Here is a 19,799-nt window from a genome sequence, read left to right on the forward strand (position 1 = left end):
TTACTCTGTCTTAAGTGCAGTTAGAGCATACCATATTTACTTTTGTGACACCTGCATCGCAAATTTTGGGACAAGAAATCAGGGCGAAAAAAAGGAGGAAACAACCGTGACGGAACTTTCTCAATGCGCTGCTCTGAAAGAGGTTTAAGGTGGCCAGCTTTTCAAACACCATGGACAGCACGGAAGAAGTCCATCCCTGAGAACGTGCTGATCAGGTGAGCTCATTGGACAGTAACTAGAGTGAGAGCTGATGATGCATCGTGGTATAAGGGACTACCATCAACACCAGGGGAAGTCTGATACCCATTTCCAGGCATTCCACCCAGCAGAAGCCAGGAGGGAAGCTTGCGTATTGTACCACCGGTGGGTACCCAGTGGCACAGGGAATCCAACCCTGCACATCCTGCATGCGAGAAGCACGCTCCAATGACTAGGCCACCGTTGCGGGGAGAGTGAATGTGGCGGGAAACAGCGAGTAAAGGTGCGACCTGTCATCAACTGCTGCATTATTTTGAGGAGAAATCACAGCAGCACTACACTCGTTTCACGGACATCCTATGATGCAAGGGAACCGGTCGGGCAAAACTACAAAACGGACACTGCGGGTGAGAAAATCTGCTAAAACTGGCGATGCATTGTGCAATAGTACATAGCATCACTACAGCACACAGGTTAACATAAACATAGGGAAGTTTTTTAAAAGGCTTCGCAATATAACAAAACAATTTCCACCTTAAAGCAAAAAAAAAAGCTTGTACCACCATCATGAAATCAAATCCATACACGATTAATTCCATGTGTGCAGATCAACATTCAGTATTGTTAGAAAACTAAAATAAACATCGTCACCGCACACTCCATACAGCCAAAATGAACGGTGTCAGAATGCAGTTTACATGAACGCAGCAATGGATATAGCTTGGACAGAGTCAGTAATGCAATATGCAATGACAAAGTGAGGTCAGTCACTTAATTGTGACCGACAACAAAGAATCATACTGCACTCGTCAGCAAACCCAAAAGGACACCCATGAACCAGTAAACAGCGGCAAATACAATAGAATATAAAATTCACCACACGATACAGCACAGATTTTGCAGAGCTACAGTCATCACAAAGCCCCAACCAGGTGTGCAGAGTGGTGGAGTTGCATCGAATTACGTAAGCAACCGATCGCATATTTGAGGCCATACAGCACAAGAATCAGGAAAAAGATTGATGTGCCATACCCAGAGGCACGAAATGCTGCAAGTTCCAAAGCATGCAGTTTTCATCACTGATGTTTCTGCTTCGATTGAAAAATTAAATACTGTATAAATGAAAAAATCATTTCGTCCATATAACAGAACAATCACACAAGTACCAGCATAAATGCCTTTCGTGCTGACAGGCGATGTCACTCATTAAGTTCTTCACAATGACCATCACCCGAGAGGTGACCTTGCTTTGATCTCCGGAAAACAGGATGGGGTCGATCCACCAAATTTTGCACCAAAACTAAAGGGATCACTTTCTGCCATGTATATTTTTGATTGAGCATAATATTTCGGAATCAATGGGACTCCTTTGTTAAGGGTGCGCACCAGATGCTTGTTTTTTTTTTTTCAGTTCTCCGTGTCACAAAGTTACTTGAAGAAGGGACATGCGATGTCCTACTGACACCGGCACAGACTTTCTTACAAAAATGTGCAACATATTTGGAATGCTATAACTGCCTTAAAACATATGCCAATCTGACCCATTAACATCAGGAATGCCCCATGGCCATTCAGCCTCTAAGTGACCAAATAATGTGATTCTACTAATACTACTAATTGTCCAACAACAGTACACACGTTGCAGGCTTTACTCAATTGCTCTATGTGGTCAGGTGTTCTGCTAATACCCCGACTGATATGGGAATTCCACTGAGAGCTTAATTTAAACTGTTCAACCATTGCACACCAATGATTTCAGCTACACGACTTTTGAGCTAAGCAGAAGAAAGAAATTTGTGCCTATTTTTATTCCCTTATTCCCTCTCTATCCAAAGCCAAATGCCATTCCTATGAAAATAATTATTTTTGAAATGAGTTCACAAAACGAATATTTGTTTTGAGGGCGGTCCCCATGTTCCTTATTATTTAAATCCCTGTAATTCCAGCAAAATCATTAAAAATGCTTCCATCTCACTTTGTGCATAAACACAGTGCACTGGGATCACTGCACATGCAATTTTCTTGCTCATGAGCATCATGCAATGGAGTCATGGAAGGCTGGCAGGCGTGGCATCGAAGGTTTCTTGCTCTGGAACCTTGTACACGTTGGCCTATCAGTAACGGCCTGCAAAATAACGCAGAACAAGTAAGCGTCACTATAAAACAAACACAAATGCCGCAAGCAGCGGAATCTGTGCTGCGATGTACATGGCAAAGCACAAAGGAATGAGAACGCGCAAAATCCATGCCTGACTACGCATTCTGTCACCTTCTTTGTTCTAGATATGTTCACAGCAGCAGGTTGCATTCAAAGGTTCTTCCTCAACCCTGTACTCTGTGTCCTCCTAATACTGCTCCTCATGCCTGATATTTTAAACAGAGCGTAGCAGTGTAAGAAGAAGTCTTTAATGCCACATAGCATTCTTTATATTGTTACGAAGAAGACGACGCTGGCAGTGGCGCAGGACGGAGCGCTCGAACTAGGCCAGCGGCCATTAAATCATCTCTTGTTCATGGTTCATCATGCCTCATTCTTTGGCTGGCCGCCACATTACAATATGCTTTGTGTATTGAATACATATAATGCAGTCCTGGATCAACAGACTGAGTCATGAGTACACTCACTCGGGCTCATATTCAGCAACCGCGGTGGCTCAGTGCTTATGATGCTCGGCTGCTGACCCAAAAGATGAGGGCTGGATCCCGGCCGCACTAATCAAATTTCGTTGGAGGCGAAATGCTAGAGGCCCCCATACTATGCAATGTCATGGCACATTAAAGAACCCCGGGTGGTCGAAATTTCTGGAGCCCTTCACTTGGGTGTCCCTAATAGACTGAGTTGCTTTGGGAGGTTCAACTCCCATAAACCGTAAAGTCAGGCTCATATTCAGATGATGATCTGAGTTATCAGTGAGTCCAAACTCACATTCAGGTTATGATGCGAGTCGTGAGCAAGTCCGCGCTCAGGCTCACATTATGATCTGTGTTTTCGCAACGATGGTGCATGCTTAGTTGTTTGCCTCCATTTTTAAAAACAGTGGAGAGGAGGAATGATCTACTGCCCCAATCAAGGACACCTGAGGGTGAGGCAAGCTGACGACATCTGTGGGCGACCGAAGAAGAGGGTATCGGAGAAGCAAGGAAGACTGCATTTTCTTCGACACCCGTAGCTAGTTTACGTGGGTGCAGTAATAAGCTGGTAGCTTTGTCCGAGTCCTGCCATGCTGCTGAGAGTTGTGGCGTAAAGGCAAAATAGAAATGACCAGCACTGTGCTTAAAAATGTGGCCCATGCAACTTTAAACATGTAACTGAAAACATCAGGGTACAAACCTAATCCAAACAGCATCACACCAAGAATATGCATTCATAAGCCTTAATTTGGTTCTCTTTAGCCACACATACGCAAGGCGAAAAAGCATGACCAGACTACCAAGCAGGCAGCAGATAAGAAGATGAGAAACCGGTCATGCGTTCTGGCCACATATGAGGCCGCAGGGACGACACGGGATAATGCACCGCGTCCAACATTGAGAATTTTTACCATGACATCGACCAACTGCAAGCTTATAGTCCGACCCTATGCCTTGCCATCGGAAAATTTTGATTTGCGACGCCACATGACTACGTTTGTGCCTGTGGCCTAATGGTCGCTGTCGAGACATCTGGCAATACAGTGCGTAGGTCAGGAAGAGACCTCCTCCACTGACCCTTTGAAGGCACAATTAAAATAAACATATTGCAATAGTGATGCAATACAACCATCCAGTACAAATTCAATACAGCATTTTCAATCTGAGAAGTGAGAAACATGTGCGCTACCAAACTAGGACCTACTCAACCAGAAAAAGAATGCTTCAGTTGTGATTTCAAGCTGAATATCCAACTGCACTGCAAAAATAACCACTGGCTTACTTTTAAGCAATTTTTTCACCTGAAACTTCCAAGCACAAATATTATGCCAAATAACAAACAAAAACGCCGATATGAAATAAATAAAACGATGGCTAGAACAAGAGGCTTTACCACAACTAAGAAAGGCAACAATTTGTGAACCTAGAGGAGATAGTGCGTAAGTTGCAAGGAACTCTCACAAAACACACAATGGCAAATGAGCCATCAGACACCAAGAAAGAGCAGAATGAAAAAATTGTACAACACTTCAGAGAAATCGAAGGAATACAGGGTAAAATAGAAATGACAGCTTTGAATGGGAAAAAAATAAACAGACAAGGATTAATCAAAGCTCAAAAAAAAAAAAAACAGCCAGTAGAAGAAAACAATGAACCACATTAACTTTCTAGGCGAGGTGGCACTCGCCACCGGCCTAATGTAAAAAGGATGCCAACAGTTATCCATTTATCTAGGGGAGATCTCTTGGTGCAAGATAAAAAGACATGTCCCGCAATACAATGTTTTACCGGACAGCAGCATCAAGCTATGGGTCGGTGTAGACTGGCTGCAGTTCTTCCTCTGGAATGTTCTTCCCCTGGCTCTGGTGCTTCTCCAATGCCTGCAAAACTGAGAACACACAAAAAAGGCACAAAACACACACAAACGACACCAGCATTGTTCGATATGGCTACGGCATGTAGTCCTGCTCTTTAAAGTAGATCATTCATTGGAACTGGAGGGCATCATGCATTTTTCATTCCTGTGTAGCAGCTATAATAGGACGCGGAAAAAGGGATTTTATACTTGCAGGCCAAGAAGACTACTTCTGTACACACACACAAAAAAAAAAAGCCTGTTGATATGCCATAACTAGAAGCTGTTTGTACCCGTTTTGGGCGTAAACTGCTGGTTACACGTACCGCCATCGGGATATGGTTCACCAGCTTCCAAAAGTCACCGTAACGCACCACGAACGGCTATCACACAAATCGCCACCGAATTCATAAATCATCAGCCTTTTTACCGCAAAGCTCTATACTGAAAAATAACTGACTGTTTCATTTCCTCTGTGATTATGATGACAGAAGAATACAGACATTTGAGAAGAAATGCGAACATGCGCACTTTCTCCAAGAACATGCTGTCTTTGCTATAGCCTGCTACATGAGAAATAAGACGTTCACTAGCGATCGATTCAGTGAGATGGTCACGGCTGAGGATACACACCTAATGAATGTACATAAATCAACGCCAATTACAGCTTTGCAATTTATTGCATCTAGTTGCCCAAATTTGCAAGTGTTGAAATAGCAGGTTCATAGGAATAACTCCGGCACGTTTCACTGGAGCAAATTTGTCTGGCATTGCGGTTATATACTTCTGCGTCTTTCATTTTACTGGTAAAGGCGCTAACAAGCCCAAATCTTTCGTAACTGCGCGGTTGTAAGGAGATAGCGCCACCCAGCGTCGTTTGTGAGGAGAAGAAGAAAAAGCACGAGGAGCGCGTGCGGAGGGGTACACCAGGACAGGTAGAAGAGGATTACGTGGCAGAGAAGAGAAGAGCGCGGTGGGCGACGGACGTGGACGAGTTCTGCTGGCTCCCTGAGTTCCGGGCTTGGGCCTCAGCCGCAGACGTCCGGGCCACCAGACCTGGACATCCATCGTCGAGAGCCTCAACCACCAGGCCCAGGCGCCACTCTTCTCCGTCCATCCGTCAGCTGCTCCACACAGGCCGCCTCTGGTGCCTACGTGGCCTTTCCGGGATACCAGACCTGGGAACCGTGCTGGGAGCCCACAGACGCTGACGCTGCGGTAGTGTTGCATCGACATTGGAACGCCCAGAGACTCCCTGACTGCCCGACACCCAGCCAGTCCTCCCCGCTCGTTGCTCGAATGAGAGACAAGTAGTGTGACTTTCCTTTTTGACTTTCTTTTTCCTGCATTTTTCGTAAGCACTTTGTTCTGTTCCCCCGTGTGTTTTTCCAGTGTGTTGTTGCATTGCTCTCTTGTTCCTTTCCTTTTTCTTCACGCCCATACTGAAATTGGTTTCCTTTCCTATAAAAGCCGCCTCGTTTATTGTTTGTACTTTTGTGTTTGTGTAAAATACAACCTGCAATCTCCCACGATCCTCACAGCGGTGACATTTGGGAACGCGCACACAAAGACGGACCGTGTCTTCACTAGCACACGCCGCAAAAGTGACGTTCACCGGGTCATACGAAGTTATCCTTGCTCTGTAGATGATGATGATGGTGATGTCCTCAGGCTTAATGGCACATACCCTCGGCGGGAGATTGGCCAGGGTGCATAGCGGATACAAACGCACTTATGTACAGGGAATGAACTATTTTGAGACACAAAGCTAGAATTTGTACAAAACAAAAAATACGGAGAAGGACAAGTAGTGAATTCACATTCTAGCAGAGGAATCTACCAGATGAAATTATATAACCGTGAATATAATGGCACACTGCTTTCAGGGCATATCCCTTGGCGCTTGCCCCGAAGGATAGGAGAATCGGAATAGATCGAGGAAGCCCAGAGCCAAGCGAGGGGGATCTCCAAGTAAATTCTACGGAGAGGAGCGAGCCGCCGGCAGAAGAGGAAAAAATGTTCTATAGACTCAATTTCGCCACAAGACTCGCAAAGGTTGGATATCGAAAGCCCGATCGGCATAAATAAAGATTTTGCCGCGGTATCCTGCAGCACAAAAGAGTCATGGACACCTCACATTGCCTCGAACTGCACATCCGCACACTCCAAGGAAATGCCAGGTGTTGAAAATCCGCTGCAGCAAGGAGAGGCTCATGGCTCAAGGAGTGGGGACGCTGGAATCGCTGAAAGCGTGCTAGAGTCAAGTAAACAGTATTTGGGATGAAAGGGACAATAGGTCCATCAAGGGCAGACTTTGCTAAAAAATCAGCCCTCTCATTAGAAACAATGCCACAGTGCCCAGGGACCCAGTGAAAGCGTACTTCTGTAACATGTGGAGGAATAAAAAATTGAAGGGAACGGCTCATAGGAGTATCCCTCGAGTTTTCGAGCGCTGTCAAAACAAAGGTTTTCTGAGAGTATAATGACCCGAGTGATACTGCAGGGAATCCTTATTAAGGCCAACTCCATGGCCAGAAACTCAGCTACAAAAATAGGGCTATAGTCAGGGGCCCGAAATGAGTAGCTCCAATCAAGAGCCCCTGAGTAAATGCCAATAGCTGCCCTTTCATTTTGCTTGGCGGTATCTGTATAAACGGCAGTATGGTTAGGGAAATTGTCTAGATACTCCTCTATCCCTCTTATAAGCCCATTTAACACAATGGCAGGCAGGTTCTTACCATTTCTTGGGAGGGTGTTGTCAAAGAAGACTGCCGTATCAGCCCGACTGTGGTTGACTAGTACTAAAGATCTCATTGACACAGAAATATTTGACAGCAGGGAATTAGTGAACACCACCTGAGGGAGCTCAGTGAAAGTGATTGGGTAGTGGTCACTCGATGTACCGCAGTCAACTGTACACCACGAAGATACAGCTATACCATTAACAGCTAATGTTAAATCAATAGGTGAGCGAGAATTTGCCCTCATGTAAGTTATGGCACTACTATTGTAACAGCACACATCGTTTGCTGACATCTAAGACCAAAGTAAATGCCCGCTAAAGTCTGTTCTGAAACCCCAAATAACATGATGTGAACTGAAGTCCCCAGCTAGAACTACTCCTCTGTTGCGCAGTAACGCATCGAGCCCATCCGTCCTACGGACACCTGCGGGGAAGTAGATATTTGCCACCGTAACAGGGGCGCACTGCTGAATAATTATTTCAACTGCTAGTATCTCACAATCAGGTAGCATAATTTTGTGAGACACTTCAGCACGATGAAACAGTTTCATTGAAATCTATGTTAGTAAGCCCCCACCCCTGACGTTTGGGCGAGCATTTCGAAAAACGGAGAAATTTTTAATTGCAAATGGGCGATTAGGATTGAGCCACGATTCCTGTATTAATATAATGTCTGGACTATGTTTAAGTATAAGCTGCTGTAAGTCGGGGAAAGAAGATGAGATAGAGCGACAATTCCACTGGAGGACAGATATTCCTGCCATGATTATTGCTTTAAGAACGAAGCCGCAACAGCCTCTTTCAACACATCTGTTTTCTTTGAAATTCCAGGCAAACCTTTCTTAGTCTTATTATGTGGATGGTCAGATTTTGAAGGAGAAGAGGAAGCACGTCGCTTCCGAGATGGAGTAGTCCTTTCAACATCTGACTGACAAGCGTTAGAGAGGGAGACTTGGTCAGAGTCATTTACACCCACGGACGTGGAGGCAGAAGGGGTGGTGGGCTGAATATTATCAGCAGTTGCAGAGGAGGGAGGACAGGCAGACGGGGCTAGGTTACCTAAAGCTGAGGAAGCAGCCTGCGCGGAAATGACCTGGGATGAGGCATCGCTGAACGTACTGATCATGCGGTCAAGTACGCCAGCAACAGCCTTCTCCACCGCAGCAACAACGGACTTAGTTAAGGCTGCGTCCACATCAGTAGCGGTCGAGCGGGCAACACTTGCGTATGAGCTCTGCCGACTGTCAAGGCAGGCGTATGCTACAGCGCTCGAGCGCCTGTCACGCTGAATAATGTCCAAGACAATCTGCTCATCGGCACGCTTCGGGCAAGCGGGGTCGTCAGCTGTGTGATCAGAGTGGCAAAGGCAGCAGCTAAGCGACTCAGAAGTGCAAATGTCGTGTTCATGATCACCGCCGCAAACGGACTTGCAAGATTTGGCACTGTGACCGAACCGTCAGCAGTTCTTACACTGTAAAGGACGGGGCTGCAATGGGTCCACACGGTACACAATAGGCCAAACTTTGATCTCGGATGGGCAAGAGGACTCTGCAAATGTGGCAATAACTGACTCAGTTGATGTACGAGAGCCTCCAGCCTCTCTGCTGCAGCGGTAAACTGAGAGGATGGCAACACCGGCGTCATGAAAGTCTGCAAGAATTTCCCCTGGTGTAGCGGAAGGATCCACACCGCGGATAATTCCTTGTACGCAGGCAAGCTGCTCTGGAATAAATACCTTCCACGGCAGTGAGGCGAAAGAGGTGCACTGCAGTAAATCGGCAACACAATCAAAGTCAGCCGACTTGCACAGAATTCCTCTTATGCCAACTGGTCGCACCTCCGAAATCTCAAGATAGCGGCTCGTGGCTGCCTTCAGCTGCTCCTGAATCATTCGAGAGTTTATTTTAATTACACCATCTCCTACAGGGACCAGCGCCACGGGGATAAGCTTGACACCGTTTTGACTGAAAGACGTTAGCGGCAGATATTCAGCCGGCAAACTGGCGAACCAGGTTACCGGACCTGAGCCCGGGGAAGACATAGCCACGGCGGAAAGCCTACAGAGCCTTGGAACCTACGTCCAAAAAGAGGGGAAAACCTGGCCAAATCCCCCACTCTCGGAACGGCCTCACCAAAATTTGAAGACAGGCCAGAAGACGCAGAGGCAGGCCGTGGAACAGCAGAACTCCGGCGAAGAAGTTGTCGTTGTTGTAGCCTTTGACAGAATGGCACATACCGACACTGGGGGATCGGCCAAGAATCGGGAGGTAAAGGTTGACATTCACCTGTACATAGTAAAGGCAAAAGCAAAGCACACGGGCGAAGAAGCTCTGTAGGCACATTCTTCTTCATCCTCACATGGAATTCTTTCTTCAAAACTTCTTTTCAAAGACTGACAACACACAAAAACGAATTCGTAAACAAACAGAATGAGGAGCTAGCACGGATAAGTGGATGGATGATATTGGCTTTATTCTTTGTATCGGCCGAGAGCTATCGCCACCTAGCCTATACTTCTCTCATTGTTAATTGTTTTTACCCCTTCTTTCAATTTCGCTGTTACAATGTCTAGTTTGAATATCGTTTTCCCTCCAAATGAGTGCCTGTCCTAGCCTCAAAAAGCAGTGAACAGCCAATTTTGACTGAACTATGTATTAGCGACGAAGGAAAGTTGTCAGTTGTCAGTGGCTGTCAGCTGTGCATTCCAACGCGACCGAAAGCAAAACCGAATCACCGAATTTCGACACTGTTGGTTTCGATATCGTACCCGATGGAGCGCAACTTTTACGTGCGATGGTTTCTCGACGCTATTGCGTACTGCGCGAATAGAAACCATATGCGGAGATTCTTCTTCACTGTATTGCAACTTCACTCCGCCGACGCGTTGAATGCGCAACACTAGAATGCGTCCAGCTCGACGCCACCACGCACAACGTATGACGCACGTATCGTGAACTCGGAACATATGTGGCTAGGAATTTTGTTTATAAGGCTCTTATCAGGCACAGAGTGTTCAAGCGACTTCTTCACTACGCTGGTCGCGCTTTAAGTTAGACTGGTTTTTTGAGTAAAGGAAATCGCGCAGTATCTGTGTCACATATCTCGGTGGACGCCTGAACCCCGCCGTTATGGGAAGGGAGCGAAAGAAGAAAAAGAGAAGTAACCTGCTCGCTCATTAGGTGTGCTCTTGGAGCGCGAGGCGTTGCGCCTCTGTTTCGGACTTCCAAATATGTAGCTAATGTTGTCCTGCACCTTGAGGCGCGAATTCCATCTTAATAATTGCTAGGTTGCGCCTTTTAACAGTCCAAACCTTTTTTAAATTTGTGCGACTCACCTTTTCACACTTCCAGTGTAATATTTCTTAGTCAACCTGCAGTCTTTCTAAATGCCACCTGGTCTCGTTTGCATACTCCGACGATATGTTTCGTGCACTCTCTCCTTCAGTCAAGACTGCATTCGATGGGAAAATGTCATCAAATGCAATCTTCGATATGCAATCTTATGCTATCTTCGATATATGCTTTACGCAGTCTTCTTGCTTGATTGAGTAAATTTGATAGCAAACGCCAAGAGCTTTCAACAAGAAAACTTTAATATGCAAATTATTTTTACTTCCATTTAATCAGACCAGTTCAGCTGTGTGATGCCCATTTAAGTAATCATATGACCAAAGTTCTGCATGAAAGTTTTAATCCTTGCTCTCTCTCTTTCTGTAATCAAAGCCTTTAAGTAAAAATGAAATGGGTCTTATTTCTCCTCAGCACTCACATGACGGATCTCTACACCTATTTGTTTTCTATGTATATATATATATATATGATTTGACTCAATCATTTTTGGAATCACCATGAATTCCATCCAACTATAATAGCTTTTACTAGGTGTATCTTAAGATTACATCAATATTTCATTTAGATTTTTTTTATTTATTTGTTTCTTACTACCTCAAAGACCCTTTGAAGGAGTATCACATCACATGAGTGCGTTATAGAGCATAACAGTGCTTCAGTTGACGATCTGAATAGTGATGGGGTCAGTGTGGAGCACGATGTGGCCAGGCAAGTCATTTCATGTCTTTCGCAGTGCGTACAAAAATTGAAGACAGGTGTGCAGATGTGCGGGCAGGCGAAGGATAGGTGGTGTTTCCATGGTTCGTGTGCCTGGAGGTGTGGTAGGCAGGGATGGTTTGGTTTGGTTTTGGTTTATGGGGTTTAACGACCCAAAGCAACTCAGGCTATGAGAGACGCCGTAGTGAAGGGCTCCAGAAATTTCGACCACCTGGGGTTCTTTAACATTTATATTCTTTAACAGACCTGATAGAGTACCATTTGTAGGGAATGTTCACTCTTGATTTCTTCGTGCCGAGCTTGTGCAGCAACTTCATCTGCTTTCTAATTACCACTGATTCCGAAGTCGCTCGGAACTCTGCAAATGGCTCTTGTTACGTTGTGTATGATGTTGCTGATTTGTGGTGTAACTGCATTTGTATGGTGAAGTCAGGCACGTGAGTATGCTTAGAGAGTCAGTTGAAATGATGTCGTTTACAATGTTATCATTTATTAATTTTTCTAGTCTCAGAGAGGGCGTAACACTGCGATGAAGATGGACGCACTCCGAGGCAGTAGTAATGTTCTTTCTCAATTGTTTTGTACTACGGCACTGCCAAGGTAGCATTCTGATTTTGAACCATTGGCATAAAATGCTGCATATTCATCGTATTTTTAGTTTGCTAAACATTCTTGTAATATATGTTCATTAGCAGTTTATTTTTTCTGAAAATGTGTCAATGTGCATTAAAGTGAAGTATCTACAATATTATTTATTTTATTTTATTTATTTCAAGGTACCCCTAAAAGCCCTCTTCACGAGGGTATTACACAGGGGGTGGTAAAAATTACAACTTGAATACATAGAAGGAACATCTAACATGAGTAACAGGGCAAAAAAAAAGAAGCAAGAAAAGAGCAATAACTGGTAGTCAGCAAGAATCAAAATGTGGCGGAACAACAAGACGCAAAATAAACAAAATGAGAAAGAAAAACAAGAAAGAAAACACAAAGATAAAAACAACAGAATAAACAGAACGAAAAGCAAAACTCGAACACATTACGGTGAGCAAAACAGAACTAGAAGAAAACTACACATCGCTTTGATTTTTTAAAAGTCCATGAAATGATGTTGCGTTCATTTCAGTTGCGATTGTGTAAGGCAGCCGGTTCCAATCAATGATGGTTTTGGGTATGAATGATTTAGCAAAACTTGAAGTGTGACATGTGATGCGTCTGATTTTGAAAGGATGGTCACGGCGTGGAAACACTGCTGAGGGTATGTGAAAGAAACCGTCGTCAAGCAACGGATGATGGTAAATTTTGTGAAAAAACAGAGTTAAGCGAGCCAATTTACGACAATAGGAAAGGCTGTCAAGTCCAGCACGAGCTTTTAAAGCCATGACGCTAGTAAAACGTGAGTAGTCAGAATAAATGAAACGAGCAGCACGGTTTTGCAGGGATTCTATGTTATCTTTGATAAAGGCTCGATCTGGGTCCCATATAGCGGGAGCATACTCAATTTTAGGTCGAATTAATGTAATACAAGCAAGTTTACGCACATGCATAGGAGCATGTCAAAGGTTACGTTCTAAAAGGCCAAGAGAACAGTTAGCAGCTGCTAGAATCAAGTTAATATGATAGTTCCAGGTTAAGTCTGACTGAAGGTAAACTCCTAGATACTTGTAAGTGGAAGTTGTCTCAACTGTTATGTCATTAAGAGAGTATGCGGTTGGAATGCGATAAGAATTTCTGGTAAAGGAGACGAGCTTTGTCTTAGAGGGATTTAGGATCATAAGCCACAACTGGCACCAAGTGTTAATAGAATCGAGGTCAGTTTGTAAAGATTGTCGGTCGCAGTCATTTGTAATGGTTCAGTACACAACACAGTCCTCAGCAAACAGTCTAATTTGTGAAGAAATGCAATCTGGCAAGTCATTAATAAATATTAGAAAGAGCAGGGGACCAAGCACACTCCCCTGAGGCACACCAGATGTGACACGGGCCATTGTAGAGTTAGAACCATTAACAGAAGTGGTTTGGTTTGGTTTATGGGGTTTAACGTCCCAAAGCAACTAAGGCTATGAGAGACGCTGTAGTGGAGGGCTCCGGAAATTTTGACCACCTGGGGCTCTTTAACGTGCACTGACATCGCACAGTACACGGGCCTCTGGAATTTCTCCTCCAAAGAAATTCAACCGCCGCGGCCGGGATCGAACCCGCGTCTTTCGGGTCAGCAGCCGAGCACCATAACCACTGAGCTGGAACTGAACGTGAGATGAAACGAAGTCTTTAATCCATGCTAGTACCTGAGGGTGAATATTAAGGTGCGATAGCTTGAGAAGCAGTCTATGCTGGGGAACCCGATCAAATGCCTTTGAAAAATTTAAAAACAAATCATCGACTTGAATTCTGGCATCCAAAGAAGTAAATAAGTCGTTAGTAAATCCGGCGAGCTGAGTGTCGCAAGAAAATCCCTTGCGAAAACCGTGCTGATATTTAAATATGATTTTGTGATCTTCAAGATAATGAATGATCTGAGTGTGTATGACATGTTCAAGGAGCTTAGAGAAAGTGCAAGTCAATGAAAGGGTCTATAGTTTAGAGGATCAAAGCAGATGCCAGATTTGAAAATTGGAATTACTTTGGCTATACGCCAGTCGTGAGGGATGGAGCCAGAAGATAAAGACTGAGAAAAAAGTACAGACAAGACTTGGAAAATACTGTGAGATATGTTTTTTAGTATTTTGTTGTTAAAGCCCAGTGGATCCGTGCTTGTGGTAATTTTAAGATTACTTAACAAAGTAAGAATACCATCTTCCCTGATGACTATTGGGGGCATTGAATAACCTTGAAATGGGCTGAGAACTGGAGAGGTGGTGATGACTTCTTGAGTGAAAACAGATGAAAAGGCATTGTTGAAGAGCTGAGCAGAATGGACATCGTCCAGCTGGTCACCATTAGAACTTGTCAAAAAAGAATCAGCACGCGAATGAGGGTTAATTACGTTCCAAAACCTATGGGGGTTATTAGATAGCATGGTAGGCAAAACGTCATTATAAAACTGGCGACAGGTAGCTTTAAGCATTTTTTGGCAATTTTTATCACTTTGTTTGTATTTTTCCTATGTGTTTAATTGGTTGTTAGCAACTGCCTGCCTATACAAACGTTTTTTCTTATTATTAGCTCTTCGCGGCCGCCCACTGAACCAGGGCACACTTTTGCCGTACTTAATTGTGATAACCGGTATGTATTTTGTAATGAGATTAATTAGAGTAGTTTTAAACACTATCCAGTTCTGTTCAATGGAACGGAATATAGATTCAGCCAAGAACCGCCCAGAAGAAGAGGTTAATTCATGGTTCATTTGGTGAAAATTAGCTCTGCTATAACACCTGATCATCTTGGTGGTAGTTTTTCTTTCGATAATTCTGCAACTGATGCACCCAGTAATAATGTCATGGTCAGAAAGACCATTAAGGTGAAATATTTTAGAACAAGCATCAGGATTATTGGTTAGAATCAAATCAAGAATGTTTGCAGTGGTACCTGAGGATAGCGTGGGCTTTGTAATAAGCTGAGTTAGGTGAAAATCAAAACGAATCTGTAGGAAAGCGTGCGCATCCTTATCACTTGGAGAAACAGATAGTGTTTCCCAATTGATGCCTGGGAAATTAAAGTCGCCAAATATAATTAGGACAGAATTTGGAAAACGCGTACACACATCGGTCAGTAAGCAACAAAATTCATCTGCAAAGCCATCATACAGATCGGGTGGGCGATACAACACACCAGCAATAATTATCGTAGCAGCACATTTCAAGGAGACGAATACACACTCGAGAAAAGTAGAAACAACAATTGGTATAGATATGAGCTCTTGCTTAATCGCGATAAGCACACTACCTCCTCTTCTGTTCTTTCTGTCGCAACGAAAAAAATTAAAACTTGATTCGCATGGAAGGATGTCATAATCTGAGATATAATCGATTAGCCAGGTTTCAGTTAATGCTATTAATGAGGTTCCAGAGGAGTCGATAAAGGAGGAAAGGGCATCACTCTTCGCTGTAACACTTCTGATGTTAGTATATAGGAAGAAAATGTTGTCTAAACACTTCTGTCCCGGCAAGATTGCCAGTGCACGATCGGAAGCACCATGATGATTTGAATGTTGTCAATTGGTAGAAGGCTCACTCAGACGCACAGCCCGGTCGCCAGTAGTGTCCCAGAGATAAACGTCGTCGTTTATGTGAAGTTTATTAAAATACAGACGCATAATTCGGTCCCCCTCTTTCTTTATCGTCTTAGAAAACTGCCACAGTTTATGGCGCTTGTCACGAACAGCCTCAGAGTAGTCGCTGAGGCTGTTATAGCATTATGGTCTGCGTTCTTTAAGATGCAATTCAGAACATCGGCACGAGCCTGGATTTTCTATAACTGATGATAAACTGGTTACGCTCGCACGTACAATTTCCAGACTGGCTGTCCGAGCAGCCAAAACACAGAGCTGCACACCACTGCCGGTCGGAGAAGCAAGCGACTGCTTCACTCGGTGGGTGAACAAGGTGTGCGGATCCTCAAAGATGCCGTTTAGTTTTCTTGCTAAAATTAAAGCCAAAGAGCCACCACTCCTATTGTGCCATCAGGTCACCTGCAGGTATGCATGAACTGCATGCTCATGAGTATGCACTCCCTTTTACGCATTCAACCCTTCGTGGTTTTAAAGCGCAAATTTTTTCTGCTGCAGCATCTAGTCTTTCCCACATCTTTTGAAGGTGAACTGGGTGTTTCCCATACCTCCCCTATCAGTCTTTTCTCTATTTGATGCCACTAAAGTTTTGAAAGCAACATTCGCAGGATCGATGCTCCTCCTGAAACAACACGTATCGCTGGCTTGGTAGTGGGAAGCCTCTTGGGTTCCTTCTTTTCTTCCACTGTTCTTTTCCGATCGTTCTTCAGGCACAAGCTGACAGCAGCACATAACTATGGGGCTGAAACACTAGCCTAACCTCACAGCATAGTCTGCATTCATACCTCTATTTCTCAACATTGTACTTTTCCCATTCACTGTTGCATACAGTGATGCACCGCAGCCACTTTTTCTTGAAGTGGAGCCTTCGTCATCAGGAGGCTCATAGATTAAGCCATGCGCAAGGGGGATGTGCGTAGACTGACAAACCAGTGCCCAGTGGTTCCTGGAGCCCAAGCAGAGGCAGACAGGCCCTTCCATTCTCCATTTACTCCAGCCAGTTTGAACAGTATGGGCTGTTATGTTGCTCCTCTTTGTACTTTGTGCAAAGCTGCAATTGCGGCTTCAGTGTCGCTTCATGGACACATGGTCACTGGTAAAATTACTGACAAACATTTTCTCTTCAATTCTGTGAACCCAACTACATCCACAGCAAAACAAAAGTCTCTCTAGCTCACCTCAAATACACCCTGTGCTCTTCCAGACAGATTGAGCCACGTCATCCCAAAAAACTTCCTACTCTCATCTGCTAATCCAACTCATTACCATCCAATGCTATGTTTGGCCTCTTTTAAGGTAAAGGTATGACCATTTGTAGTATGAAACAAAAACTTGGAGAAAATACTGAAAGAACACTACTTGTGTTTCTAATATCCTTTAGAGCCGTCATCAATAAGTTAGTGCTGCTATTAGTGCTGCCATCTATAAGTGATAGCAATTCCTTCCTAGATGCAAGGCACATTGATGTCTAAGGAAGCTCAAATTATAACACTAAAAAAAAAGCGCACAACAGCTTCTTGAAGAATTGCACTGCTTTTAAATTTTTGTGGACATTACGTCAAGCGAGTTTTACAAACAGCCAGAACGCATTCAACATTTTGAAAAAGAAACTGCTATAAAATACTACTCATGTGCACTAAGGAATTTCACACAATGGACCCAAATTACGAGCTTTACAATACACTACAAGATTACAGTGGTTTTTGTAATCACTAATCACAGTATTTTTTGTTTCAGCAGCCACGACCCTTGCAACGTGTTATCATGAACACCTTGTGTAAATAGAGAAAGCTTTTTCAAGTAACACCAAAGCACCACAGAAGCTAGCACAATGTGAAATGATCACAAACAGCTTATATTCTGACAACCAAAAAAGATTAAAAATGGTGCCGACACAATGATCCACAAATATTATACCATTTATATCCAGCAGAGACATTTCTCTGAGTAATGGTAAAGGAGATGTTAGTGAACTCTTTTGTTAGTCTTCGTTCCAAACCACAGAGAACTCTTCAAACCACCAAACTAACCTAAGAAACATCATTTTGAGGCTGGACACCTGCTTGTCCTCACTCATTCCTGCCACTAACACTGCTGGAATAAACAAATAAAGATTTTCACAAGAACAAGCTTTCCTTGGTTGTCATACACACATTTATGCGTTCAGTGACATAAATGATTGAATTTATATTGATTGTCACAAAAATTAGCTTACTCAGGCTTAAGGATTAAAAATAATCATTTTGTGCACTTTTACTCCACAAAAATTCTTCACTGAGGCAGGCTGACAACTGCCAGCAGCGATAAGCATTGGATATCAAGTTTCTGAAAGGCACTCTCCAACAAGAAGTGATGCCATACAGGTATGACAGTGATATTATTTTCATTAATGCAAGTTTACGAGCACAGCAGGCTCACTCTCCATGTTTGGTTTGGTTTGGTTTATTGAGGTTTAACGTCCCGAAGCAACTCAGGCTATGAGAGACACTGTAGCGAAGGGCTCCAGAAATTTCGACCACCTGGGGTTCTTTAACGTGCCCAGTACATGGGCACAGTACACGGGCCTCTAGAATTTGGCCTTCATTGAAATTCAGCCGCCGCGGCCGGGATCGAACCCGCGTCTTTTGGGTCAGCAGCCGAGCGCCATAACCACTGAAACACCGCGGCGGGGCCCTCCATGTTCAGGAAATACGTAGCATGAATGTGTAGTGTAAGGGAACAGCATTTTCTGAAAACTCGCTCAAAGTGAACAAAACTTACAAATGTAGTTAATGATTCAGGTTAGCTACCAACGCCTTTCATAGGGCATTCAGCTAGAATCTCATTAGCTTGCATACAAAATGGTAGCTAGCAAAACATATTGACTAAGAGCATCATGGACCACTGCTATATTTGATGAATAGCCTTCTTGTGGCGGTTCAAAGTTATCTTCTTAGTGAATGCCCTTTGGCATAAATCACATTGGAAGGGCTTTTGGCGCTTATGTGATCTAACATGCCTTGCAAGATCTGAACCTACTACAAAGGCCATAGGACACAGCTGGCACTGGAACGGCTTTTCACCCGTATGGGTACGGATGTGTCTCACCAGGTGACTTCTCTGTGCAAAGCTGCTGCCACAGTGGTCGCAACGGTAAGGACGCTCGCCTGTATGAGTGCGCTGGTGTTGCTCTAGGGTGAACTTTTGTGCAAAGCTGCTACCACAGTGGTCACAGCGGTAAGGACGCTCGCCTGTATGAGTGCGCTGGTGTTGCTCTAGGGTGAACTTCAGTGCAAAGCTGCTATCACAGTGGTCACAATGGTAAGGTCGCTCGCCAGTGTGAGTGCGCTGGTGTGCCCTCAGATTGGACTTATCTGCAAAGCTGTTCCCACAATCGTCACAATGGTAAGGGCGGTCGCCAGTGTGGACTCGGAGATGCACCACTAGATGGCATCTTTTTTTGAATAACTTGCTGCAGTGGGTGCATTTGTGATCCTTATTTCCTGTCGGAACACCCCGGTGGTTACCCATGTCAGAAGGAGTAGATTCCATGCGGTGGCCCACAGGCTGCCTTTCACTGGTTGAATCTTCCACAGCAGGTGCGCCATGGTTGCTCTGTGTCACGACTACACCTGTGTTGCACAGGCAGAGTACTTCAAATAAAGTGCCTGAAGCAACAATCCACAATTCACTTGGAACTAGGAAGAAAAGTTGAATGCAGAGGACACACAGATTAAAAGCTGTGGATGTCTATCAAAAGTTTTATTCAACAGATCTGCAACAGAGAACGCAGGTCTGAAACAAGATGTCTCTCCAGTCACTGGTGGGCTTAATAGCAAAACAAGTGGCAGTCAGCTATGCTTAGAAAAATGCATTCTACCATTTTTTTGTTTTATTTGCTCCTCAGAGAGAGTATAATAGGAGGAAAAGGCTAAAAGCCTTACGAGGCCTTGGCCTCCTGTACAATTTCTTGGCGCAATGAACAGAACACATATCAGTCCTAGTTTCATGAGCATAGTTGACATATGACAGAAAACAACTTTCCAGAATAGCGAAGGCCCATATCATCATCAGTCATCACAGTTCATTAAACTACAG

At 44.1% G+C, this 19,799-nt stretch overlaps 1 protein-coding gene across 1 annotated transcript in view; it reads right to left on the reverse strand.

The window, feature by feature from the left end:
• The window catches only part of LOC149329313 (uncharacterized), an 82,916-nt gene that overhangs the window by 47,192 nt on the left and 15,925 nt on the right, over positions 1–19,799 (reverse strand). The window contains exons 2-3 of the mRNA XM_089559228.1: positions 18,610–19,333; positions 14,288–14,439 (exon numbers count right to left, since the gene is read on the reverse strand). Of these exons, the coding sequence (XP_089415354.1) occupies positions 14,288–14,439; positions 18,610–19,333 (876 nt within the window). The remainder of the gene's footprint in view (positions 1–14,287; positions 14,440–18,609; positions 19,334–19,799) is intronic.

This window comes from Amblyomma mixtum, chromosome 9 (assembly GCF_055824585.1).
Source record: "Amblyomma mixtum isolate Tamu chromosome 9, ASM5582458v1, whole genome shotgun sequence".
Lineage (NCBI taxonomy): Eukaryota > Metazoa > Arthropoda > Arachnida > Ixodida > Ixodidae > Amblyomma > Amblyomma mixtum.